General features: G+C 41.5%; 1 protein-coding gene across 1 annotated transcript in view; it reads left to right on the top strand.

Moving 5' to 3' along the window:
- The first annotated feature begins 94 nt into the window (after positions 1–94).
- LOC126403321 (inactive dipeptidyl peptidase 10) overlaps positions 95–12,629 on the top strand; it is a 37,140-nt gene continuing 24,605 nt past the window's right edge. The window contains exons 1-5 of the mRNA XM_050065911.1: positions 95–204; positions 1,624–1,947; positions 8,873–8,987; positions 11,102–11,197; positions 11,394–11,488. Coding sequence (XP_049921868.1) covers positions 1,909–1,947; positions 8,873–8,987; positions 11,102–11,197; positions 11,394–11,488 — 345 coding nt within the window. The 5' untranslated portion in view covers positions 95–204; positions 1,624–1,908. The remainder of the gene's footprint in view (positions 205–1,623; positions 1,948–8,872; positions 8,988–11,101; positions 11,198–11,393; positions 11,489–12,629) is intronic.

Raw genomic sequence — 12,629 nt, 5'->3', positions numbered from 1 at the left:
CCAATAAATAGTGAATGAAGACAGGAATAAAAAAAAAGAAGAAAAACGTCGGACTTCCGGTTACAACTTTCAAAATAGAATCCATACGAGCAAAGAAACCGTTATTTCTTGGAGTATGTAGGTGGAAAAATAACGACTTAAGGAGTGTCTGTAAGCCCATTTTATGGACTTTGGCTGTCAGTGACAGTATACTGCTGCTGAAAGGTAATGTCCTGCATCTGTAGCACTAAAAGAGCATCAAAATATTCAGATAAATTATCACCATAAAGATATATTTTGACTATCTAACCCTAATGTAGCTAACACCTAACTTAAGAGACTTATCAGTGAAGTGTCTTGGACTTTGACCAAGATATTGACCCCAGTCTTTCTGTTTTGAAAATATCTATTATAATTTGAACACCACTTTGTTCCTCTGTGGGGATAATATATTTATTAATGGACAATACATGCATTGATGGGTTACTGAATGGGCCAACCGGCCACAGGCCCAGGTGCCCAAGGTTTCAGGTTCCCCCTGGCCTTTACCTGAAAAATGTCACTCTAATTAACATGTAATAACCAGGAAAAGACTCAAAATAACTACAAACAGATGCAAAGGAACTCCAAAAACAGGCAAAAACAACCACAAAGAGACACAATATGACCATAAAGAGATGCAAAGAACTACAAAGGGACACAAAATGACTACCAAAACAGTCAAAACAACCACAAAGAGACAAAATATATCATCAAACCGATGCAAAGGAACTGCAAAGAGACTAAAAATAACTGCAAAACAGCCACGGCGACATAGTACGACCACAAAGACATGCAAAGGAATCGCAAAGGGACAAAAAATAAATACAAAAACTGGCTAAACAACCTCAAAGAAACAAAATATGACAACAAATAGATGCAAAGGAACTGCAAAGAGACTAAAAAAAACTGGAAAACAACCACAGAAACACAGTATGACCATACAGAGATGCAAAAGCACTGCAGACACAAATTAACTACAAAAAAGGCAAAACAACCAAAAAGAGACTTAACATGACCACAAAAAGATACAATGCACTGCAAAGAGTCACAAAAAAACACAAAAATAGGCAAAAACAACCACAAAGACATACGACATGACCACAATGAGACGCAAAGGAACTACAGAGACACAAAACAACTGCAAAAACAGATAAAACAACCAAAAGAGACACAAAATGACCAAAAAAAAGACAGAATTACACAAAAAGACGCACATAGTAACAACAAAGAAATGCAAAATTATCCGCAAACACAAAACAACATCACATCACAACAACCTTGCTACTATGGAAGAGAGGTGGTGGGGCCTTTTTTTGTATCTGTGCCCAGGGGCCCACTGGCTCATAATCCGCCCATGGATATGTGGTGTTTTAAAATGTATCCTATCCAGCATGTCTCTTCAGGTATAAAGACACTGCAGCATTGCTCCTGTATAATGCACTGAGGTGTATTATTGCATACACTATTAGCTGATGACTTTATAATTACTATATTAATGGAATTCAATAATAACACTGAAATATAAGTACTTGTGGATGAAATTTGCTGTCAGTCTCTCAAATTTTGTTTGTTTTTAATTGCTCCATTTTGATTATCTCCAAGATTGCTGAAACAGCTGAAGTCGCCTGGAATAGCCATGCACCCAACCTCCTGTCATGATTAATTTCTGAGCCAATCAATAGCCTAAGAAGATTGGAAATAGGCGAATGAGTGAGCGAGAGTCACCCGTGCAGAGCGAGGGAGAGAAAGAGAGGGAGAGAGAGCACCAGCCCAGCGAGGACAAACTTGCAAGAAGCAGAGCATGCAGAAAAAGCTCCGCAAGACAACAGTGCAGCCGCTCGGCGGGGTTTGAAGCTACAGAGGCAGCAGAGCTTGTTGCGGATTACAATGATTGCCACAACTCAACAAAACATGACCACTGAGCTGGTATGTGTTGCTTTTTAATTGTTTTTGTCCCTACTTAGTTTTTCCTCACATTCAGAGCAGTAAGTGTGTGTGTGCGTGCATGTGCATGTGTGTGTCTCATCTGTGAGTCCTCTGCTGTGCTGTGCTGTGCAGTGGGGAATTCCTCATGTGTGCCCACAATACGATGATTATCGATTAGTGCTTAAAGCCATTTCGCCCATTCATACTTTTCCGTCAATATCAATCTCCTGGACTGCCTTCAGCCTGTGCACTGCGGTGCAGGCGGGTGTTGTAACTCGACGTCCAGTGCTTCTTACTCTTATTGTCCTTCTGTCCCATGCAGACTTTTATAGCATAATATCTGCACCAATAGATTGTATATTCACATAAGAGATTGTCCCAGCAGACAAATGTGCCCCCCAGCCTGTAACAAAGAGGCTCAAACCTCCAGCCTGCACTGTATGATTGATTATCCCTCTGCTGTGTATTGTCATTGAACAAAGACCATGAACCAATATGATCTGTTTCTTTGCTTACACTATTAACACTCCTTACTAATGATTATACATAGTGTAGTTAATGAAATATCCTTATGTAAATTATTATTTGCATTCAGTTGTAACATGCATGTCCACTCCAATATGACTTCTTTTGGTTTATTTAAAGGAGAGCTCTGCCTACATGTCAGGAGCAGCTTGTGCAACTTCCAGTGCAGTCATGAATGCTTTAATGTAACATCACTGATGCTGATAAATGCTTGCATCAGATTAAACATCACACTTTGATTTCAGTTGGATTTACATGCCTAATATCTATGCATAACTAATATGCAGTGATTCCTTTTTTTTTTTTTTTTTTTAAATAAAACTTTCTCATGCTGCATCAGTCCTTGTCCAGAAAATTTACCCTGGCGCATCTGTTACTCCACAGTGCTGTGCAACAACTTAACCTTGCCAAGTCAACTAATTATAAGCTCTAATCAAAGTGTCACTCTCCCTGGCAAAGAGTTTCAATCATGAGATGATTAGTACACAGCTGCTCTGGTGGAGAAAGTGTTTGAGAGATGAGAGGAGCAGTTAAATGATGTCTAATTGGTATGAGCATAGTGATGTTTGACATTAAGCAACGCTCACCTTTAGTTCTTTTACTCCGACTTGGTTGTGAAGTGTCCGTGTGATAATCCTGCAGCATTATTGTCTCCTTGAGAAGGCCACGAACGACTGCGGGGCTTATGGGCAATCCATCATCTGTAAATGTTACAACATTCATGCCAAAGGCTCCAATCAATGTGCTTTACACTGTAAAGCAATTAATGGGGCAAAGCTGGGTTATGTTGGTGAGAAGATGCAATGATTTAGGGGGGAATGTGGGTTGCTGCTTGTGACGTGTGTTAGTGTGTCATAATATTAGATGATACAGTATGAGCAATGAACATTGCAGAGTCAACGTAAATGATGTGTGATGCTGTCAAATAAGAAATTCACATCACAATTCCATGCCAAGAAAGCATAAAGCTTTGGTTCTGGTTTAGTTAAGCCCTGGAATTAAGGAAGAAAATAATGGTGATTTAATTTATTTTCCAAAGGCAATTCAACATTCATCCTGAACACTGATTATGTGACAATATGACACAGTGAATTTTGATACAGTAAGCCTACTATTTGCTGATAGAGTATTACCGTGGAGTTTCAGCCCAGTGAAAAATGACATACTCTTTCTCATTTTTCACTGTAACACTATATCATGTCACCCGCAGCTCTCCCACACGTGTTTTCACTGATGCTGCTTGTTTCCTTAAGGCAGGAACTCGGTCACCGTGAGTGGCTGGACATGCAGAGGAAAAGCTCCCTCATACAGGACCCTTTTTGTACAGTCGTTTTCTTATGCGTGACGAGGGAGCATGAAAAGAAGAAGACAGTAGGGCAGCCTTGCAGCACTAGAGGCTAAAGCGGCAGGTCTTTCATTTCACAAAGGCTGTGTGCTGCATTGTCTGGCAGTAGCCCCGAGGGCAAAAAATCCACCCAGATAGTCCCATATGGTGTCTATACCTCCTACTGTTTTTTTTTTTTTTTGAATAAACGCAAAGGGAGGAATGGTGGCGCAGTGTGTAGGAGCACAGAAATTCCTCTGGATGCGATGAAAGAGAGCCTAGATATGAATCAATATTGAGCTATAGTATCCCATTACTACAGCAGACTGGTTACCATTTATTCCAACCACACTAAGTTACAGCCTGCTCTAATGATGGCCTTCATTTTAAATGAGGCAGGGAGAGATATTGACAAGGTAAGACATGGGTTGCTTGCTAATCTACAGCAGCCCCATATGAGCAATTATAATGTATCATTAAAGCAAGGACCATATAGGTTATATTGAGGGCTGGATATGTCTGCCAATATATCTTTCTTTTTTATGGTAGTAGTTATTTCATTGATGCGTCTGCCAATGTCATGTTAGTAATAAACACCTCTGCCTGATGTTAAAGGGGGCTTTAGAGGTATGCAAATCCAGAACCAGGATCCCCAAACAGCCTGCACTGGTTCCCTCATTTCTCTGCATGTGATTTATTGTCGGATTCTCCATGCCTCAAAGACACAGAAGATGGAGTTAAGGAGGTCTCCAGAGCCTAATTTATGAATTCTTAGCACCGCCTGGATTCTGCACAACCTAGTTGTGTTGCACAGTGTGCAGATTGAGTAATTGTGTGTAAGTGTGGCTTCCTTTTTTTAGTGTGCAAACTCAATCAATACAGTTGGAATTGTTTGATTTTGTGTGCAGTGCTGTGAGAAAAAGAAACCAGATAGCTGGAATCCGTTTGTGTGCAGTTTAATAAGTGTGACTCTTAAGTTAAAATGATACAAGAGAGATCAGGATAGGTCCTGGTGCTTCACATGGAGGTGTCATACTCTGCAAGAGTGCTTAACAGAGGGCGTTTTCCTAAAAGTCTGCTTTATGGCTGTATTCCTACTATTAATTGTTTCCCTCTGGACCTTGTACAACTGTACACCTTATCGATTCTCTCATTTGGTTGAGTGAAAATCCCCGAGCTCTGCTGGCAAACAGCAGAGCTCTCTCTTCTCTAATGCAGTTCTGCACGGGTTGCCAAAAAACATCCTCTCAAGGGGATTCCTTCAGGAGAGTTATCCGTAAACATAACAACCTTTGATTTACATACTCGCACCCTTTGGTGTTTGACTGACACCTCATCTGGGCTTCCACTTCAACTCCTGTGGATGGTTTATTCGTGATTTTCGACCTGGCTCAGCAGAAAACCTGATATATTTGCTTGTCCATCCCGGTGCTGACTGACATAAGCCCTGACCGTCACGTAGCCCAGCTCATCACCTGTGCCTGCAGTTTGTGCTGCATTAGATTCCCTCATGCATTGTGATCAGCAACCAGTCTGTACCAGCAGCTTCGCCAGTGTACACTCTGGGGATTCTTCCCAGCGCATCTGTACCTCATTTGCAAGTATGACAAAACTCCTCATTCGCCCAAATGTGGGATTCTCCCGGTCTGTCGGAACAACGATACGACCTTAATTGGAAGTATGGTCTAATGTCTGGGCTCAGGGGAATGATAGGAGCTGTGCATCCCATTAGGAGGATGTTTCAGCTCTCACATTGCACCCAGTAATTAGACCGAGGACTTGGAAATGAAAACACTGTGTGATGGAATCAGTCAAGTGGAGGAATTTAATTTAAATCGTCCCTTTTTACTATGAGATCCTGGAATCATTATGCAGTTCTTTATATGTTTTATGATATGTAACCATGACACTTATTTTTCATGGATTGCAAGTATGCAACATATACCCAGTTTGTTAAAGGGATGCTCTGCCGATTTTAACCAGCTTTGTATCATAACAGAGTGGGTAGTATGTGTAAATGATTAATATATTACACTGCCCCATCTTGCCAGTGCCCAGATCTCCCTGCTCATCTCTCAGCTCGAATCACGTCATCTGGCAGATTTCACTGGCACCAGGGCTGTTGCTTGAACTACAGATCGTACTTCCACATTTTGGTATGCCCGCCACCATGGCAATAAAGAGTATAGATGCAGATTGAGAGGGAGAGCCGCCCATCTCCCTCAAACTCAGACCACAGTGTAAAAGTAGGCGGTGCTGATCAAATATAAACTAAGATTGTGTTACTGTTATGCATATTTTTCGTCCTAAAAAATATTTTAGTGCACTGTTTGGCTGTAATATGAGAATTTGTGAACAGGAAGTGTGCGCCATACTGTTTCTTGTGTTGTAAAAATGGAGGCTGAAAAAAAAAGAGATCAGATGGTAAAACCAAGCAGTGCTGATCAAATATAAACCAAAAATATGTTACTGTGTTGCTTAATTCATGCCTAAAATGTTTTCAGAAACATATTTTAGCTTACTGTTTCACAGAATTTGCGATCGTTTGTTACCAGCAGGCCACCATATTGATTCCCTGTGTCAAAACGGACAAGTTGCATCACTGCTGCGTTCATGTGCTCCTCGGATGGTTCCAGTTTTGGAGTTGTGAAGTCGTTCTTCCGACTTGTTCTTGAGCTTTAAGTCAAAATGTGAAAACAACATGGACACTACAAAGTAAATGTATCATATTTTATTGCTCAGAGCATTTAAACAACACATTGATAACAGTTTGAAGCTTTATATTACAAAGGCAATTTGTCCCAGACTTGTTGCTGTATCAGGACATCCCCTAAAACTACTAAAATATTGCTTTACTTGACTTGTGCTAATAAATCATTTTTCTAACTAATCCAGGTCACCTTACACAGACAGCTAATGGTTACAGCCTAATGCCATATTGTGAATTACACAAATTAATTTTTACCATCAACCGAACATCTACTTTCATCTGCCATGATTATGATGACAGCTTGGCACCTTGTGGACAATTTTTTTTGCTGATTTTGCAAGTTGTTGGTCTGACTAAGGGGGCCTTTATCCAGTGGGGAACTCATTTTTCCAATTAGTCCAACTCCACATGAATGCAGGCTACATCAATCATTGGTGGGAGCATTTATTGGTCCGGTGTGGCACAGTGCATTCTGGTAGTTGTAGATTTTCTACCTCTTGAGCAAAATGCCACAGCCCTTTTTCTGTGGTCATGTAGCACCAATTTCTAAATTATTATTGTTTCTGTATCCACAGCCCTGTTTTATGAAAAGACCATCTTTCCAGCAGGGAAATACATTTTTTAAGTTCAGAGAGATTCAGTTCTCAATTTTTCAAATGTATAACAGTTTAGACAAACAGAAAGTGCTGAAGATGCAGTATGCTTTAGTATTGACTGTATTCTCCCAACGCCTTCATGGACTGCTGTAGGTTTGTTTATCTGATGGAAGTATAATGGTGGTTCACTCGGAGATTGTGTGCCGAGAGGGCAGGAGAATGAGACAAAACAGAGTGTTAGAGAGGCCAGTAGATACACAGCATTGGACATCAATCACACAGCTCTGGCCTGCACTGAGAGTTCAAGCCTTACTCAGAGGTTCTCCCTGCAGGTGCAACTGGTAGTGGTTTTAATTTGAACATGCTATGATACTGCGAGCCAGGGAGATCTATTAAAGATGAGACCTTGGCAGGAGTTCTGTGCTGGCAACCAGTTGAGATAGAGCAGACCTCGTGTGTCTTCCATTCATCTTGGGTATAAAGTGAACCTGCTTTTTTTAATAAGAGGTGAGAACCTCTATAAAGAATTCTTAAAAGTCATAAAAAATGTGTATGGAGGATTTTTATCTTAGCGAAATAAGTGGTGCACGGAGGCGTAAAGAAAATTGAGAAACCTCTCTGCTTCTGGTTCAACTGCATTGACCTTTACTCTTCAGTTCCTGCAGAATATTTCATTCCTCTGAAATGGGTTTTTAAGACATTTTGACTCCAGTTATGTAAGTGCAGTTTTCAGCACTTTCACACGCTATGTGCCAGCAGCTTTACTGTAAGTCAGGTGGTCAAGGGAGATAAAGAATTGTATGTTTTTGGAGAATAAGTGCTAGGTGTGACCGATAGAAGAGACTCAGGGACAGCTGGTGTCACCCAGGGAGCACAGAGGAGCAGCAATCTGTTGACCTGCGAGCCAAGATACCCTCCTTCCGCTGCCCACCTCCCTATGTCCCGGAGTATGGTGATTGGGACAGGCCAGACTCTGAGGGTTAAGCCAAAGGGGCGGGCAGCCATAATGAAGGCTGAATTTTATAGCTGCTCTGTGATTGAACTCTCTCGCACTCCAGCGGCCATGTGGCTCCAGCAGTGCCAACCACTCATTATGAGGGAGTGGAACGCAGCTTGGGAACGGCATGCAATTGTGTTTAATTGTAAGTGATACTGATGCTGGCTCATTTCATCAGTTCCCCCTGATCGCATACAGAGGATACACAAGGACTTACAGAAAATTGAAGTTTTGCTCTCTTGGTAACTGAGGCTTTGTCTAGAATTTATTGTGTACTTATACAGTCCCATCCACTTCTTATTTTTATTACCTCGTTAACAACTTCATCCAGTGCTGTTGAATAAATCCAGATCCGCCAAAGCAGGTAACAGCTTTTTCTATAAAAAGCACTCTGTCATTTCAGGTACATTTCATTATCCCGTCACCCATCCCTCCTGTTTTTTAGCAAAAGCACATGGCCCATCAGTCATGTAACAGGTGAAATGAGGCGATGATAAAGAAAAATTATGGTGCGGCCAAAACTGCTGCCGCAATTAAAGTCTGATCTTGCAACAATTTTACGCAGTTCTCATACGGAAAATTAGAGTAATTCAGCGAGGTCTGTTTGATGCTGAAGACTGGTCCCAATCCCCCCCGAGGCTCACTGTACTGATGTGCCTGTCGGGGGGGAAATTTCTGTGAGAGCGTAGAAATGAGGCAGCACTAATGTCCTCCTCCTCCTCCTCAGCTGTGCTCGCATTCATCACTGTATTTGTGTGTTCTTTTCATATCAGGACCTGGGGAGTTCAGACGGTCCCCCACGGAACTGGAAGGGCATAGGGATTGCCATGGTGGTGATCCTGGCTGTTATGTCTCTGGTCATTCTCTCCGTCATCCTCCTCACGCCTGGTAAGAAGAGTTGTTTGGGAGTAAAAGCAACCAAGCTGAGAGGAGTTGTGATGTGGGGAATTAATGGAATAGTTTGACATTTTGTGAAATAGTCTCCCTTTCTGGTGGAGAGTAAAATGAAAAGATCACTACCACTCTCATGTCTGTAGGGTCTAAATGAAGCCATCAGCTAGTCAGGTTATCTTAGCATGAAGACTGGAAACAGGGGAAATGGCTCCCCTGGCTCTGTCCAAAGATAACAAAATCCTTCTACCCACACCTCTAAAGCTCAATAATTAACACGTCATATCTTGTTTGTTCTAACTGTATTAACACCACAGTGTAAAAACTACAATTCACCATTTTTTATAGGGATTAAACAAAAAATGTAACCAAGTGGGAAACCTCAGGGTTTGAAAAATGAAGCCAACAGTGAAGTGCTATAAATTACACCTCCTCAAATGGCCACTGGAGGCTAGCTCCAGAAGCCAGTCAATCCTAATAGACCCCCTCCAGTTGACCACCAGGCTCATTTGATGTTGATATATGTTTGAATTTAGGTTGTGACATTGGGTGACCAAAATTTAATGTCAGGACAACTTCTAATGCTAGTGTCAATTAAGTGGATACTGACAACACATGCCATTTTATATTTTGTTTGTTTTAAGTTATGTTGTGAAGTAACTAAAATCCAATGTCCTCCAAACATCCCATGCCAACGTCATCTTGACGTAGAATGGAAACATTTAGTTGTAAGATATGGAGAACAATCCCAAATACTAACGTCATTAGACACTTAAAATATTGTCATCCCAATTTTTGTGTCAACCAAAATTTAACGTCTGTCCGACGTCAGAGTCCAACTTCTCTCTGACAACATATTGACATCTGGTGCCAGGTGGGCCGTGTTAAAATGCCCCCCAACTTTACAGCAGAAATAAATGTGTTTCCAGCCTGGTACAAAACGGTTTTGGTCTCTATAGCTAATTTTCCAAATAATGACAACTCTACAGGGACAGAATTTCTAGAACTCACCTGTTTACATTTTATTAAGGCTTAAAGTTAGACGTAATTAAGGGTGTGGCCTTGTCGAGTGACAGGCTGCCTGCAAGACATCACCACAGTTTATGAGTCAGATCCATCCCTCGTTCCTCCACACCTCCAATCTCTTAATTTGGTCTCTTTCTGTGAAAAAATCCAAGATGGCGACGGTCATAATGCCAAAGTTGAGGCTTCAAAACGGGAGTCCACAAGCCAATGTGTGACGTCACCATAGCTATGTCTATTGATACACGTAACATACACGGATGTAATGTATTAATTAGTGAGCTTTAGAGGTAACTTAGATAAATGTTGTCATCGGTGGACAGACCCAGGCTAGCTGTTTCTATCTGCTTCCTGTCTTTATGCTAAGCTAACTAGCTAGCTACTGTTACTGGATGAAACATATTCATTAGTGAGCTTTAGAGATGCTGACAGGTGTGTTTTGTTATTGTTGGACAGAGTCAGGCTAGCTGTTTATATCTGCTTCCTGTCTTTATGCTAAGCTAACTAGCTATGGTACATGGATAAAACGTGTTAATTGGTGAACTTTAAAAATGCTGGCAGCGTGTTCTGTTATTGCTGGACAGAGCCAGGCTAGCTGTTTCTATCTGCTTTGTGTCTTTATGCTAAGCTAAGCTAACCAGATGCAGCACATGGATTTAACATGTTAATTACTGAGCTTTGGAGATGCTGGTCGGTGTATTTTGTCATTGTTGGACAGAGCCAGGCTAGTCGTTTCTATCAGCTTCCTGTCTTTATGCTAAGCTAAGCTAACCAGTTACTGGCTGTAGCCTTATATTCAATGCACAGCTATGAGAATGTCTTCTAACTCTCTGCCAAAAAGCAAATAGGCATTTTTCCCAAAATGTTGATCTTCTGCTTTGAAGGGAGGAGTAATGTGGGCAAGCATTTAAAAATTGTTGCAAATATTGCAAACATATTAACAGTGACATTAAAAATGCAAAAAGAAAAAAAAGGATCTAAGTTCAAAGCAGAAATATAGGCCAGACTCCAACGTACTCAGACTTTGCTTTAGTGTAAACATGACACACTTTCTGAGCTAATTAATTCTTGTCTCTTTGCATCTGAAGATGAATCTCACTTGTTACTCCGTTCCCATCTCACCATGGAGGATTTGGAGAGTGATGAGTTCAAAGTTCATGACCCCTGTGTGGCGTGGTTGAACGGTAAGGATCCCTGTTTTGACTCACAAATTACTCCTGACTCACTAAGTGCTCACTGCACTTTAAATCCACTTTGATGATCTCACCTGAGGCTGAGCCACTGATTTTGAGACCTATCAGCCATCACTGCCTCTGTGGATTTAAGTCATCACTGTAATAACACAGAGCCCTCTTCCCTGAACTGTCTTAACCTTGTCAGAAAATGAAGTGGCTCTTCGCACCAGAGAGGGACACGTCCTGTCGTTCAGCCTCAACAGCAATCTCACCTCAACTCTGGTGGACAACAGCTCCCTGGTGAGTTACAGCAACACATCTTCTGAGGACAGAGGACACATTTTAGTATTGATTGGCCCATGTCCACAGGCAGCTGGACAAATTGGCTGGCCAAAAAAGCTTCCAGATTGAGAGAGAGGCTGTAGAATCCCACTGTTCCACATCCCGCTCTTGAGAGAGAAAAAAAGATTTGGCGGCGTGACAGTATCAGCTCCTTTTCCCCGAAATCTGGCTGCTCTGTGAGCCCTCAACATGTGCCTTCAAAGAGAATTTTCCAAGCAAGGGCATCATTTGGAACACCGCCTCTGTGCGACACTGACAGACTTATATGGGTCATCGCAGAGGAGCTTAAAGCAGGGTTGTGTTGTCAGGTTGAGAACAAGTCTCTCCTTGGTGTTGTGATATGGTTTGTTTTCTCTGCTGCTGTTGCTAATTCCAGAGAAAGAAATATTCCTGTACGAATACCAAGATGCACATGGTGTTTCCCTAAATAAATCAATGGCTGAGGCAGATTTAGCTACATATAGTTTCAAACTTTGAGATGGAAATTCACAGTATTGAGTAAAACTTTTTTTAGGTAGCACTTTTTTAAACCAGTGCTTCGCAGTCATGAAAAAAAAGATGATACAAAGCATCTGTAGAAATATTTAAATCACAGACAGACGAGCAAAAAATGTTAAAGAATAAGAACAAATGAGGGCAGGGAAGCTCTAATGGCATGTCTTTGAGAACAAACAGGTTTTCAGCTGAGATTTAAACACTCAACAGAGTTTTAGCTCTGTTCCACTGGAGGATTTTCAAAGTGTAACCTGGAGCTTACCATACCTTAACTTGTCAAGAACTCGTAAGGCTCTAACTCTTTGGACACCAGGACACACGTTGTCGTTGTGATATGTCGTATAGTAGGCAAGTGCAGTTCATTTATGACAAGAAAACAGTGGAGCTAATGTCACATGTTTTGCTGATTTGACTCCGAGAGAGGGGGACTGTTGCATGACCTTGAAGCCAGGACAGCAGAATCTTGGCTACTACAAATCTTGAACTTTGACTGGAGCCCAATTACAGTAAGAGCACATGCTCCAGTGACTTGAGCTACATGATGCTTTGGCAGCGTTTTGCATTGTATCTTGACACAGGGGGTTGACAGTTAGGTTAAGGCAAT

Source organism: Epinephelus moara, chromosome 16, assembly GCF_006386435.1.
Source record: "Epinephelus moara isolate mb chromosome 16, YSFRI_EMoa_1.0, whole genome shotgun sequence".
NCBI lineage: Eukaryota > Metazoa > Chordata > Actinopteri > Perciformes > Serranidae > Epinephelus > Epinephelus moara.
This window is presented reverse-complemented; position numbering and strand designations above follow the sequence as displayed.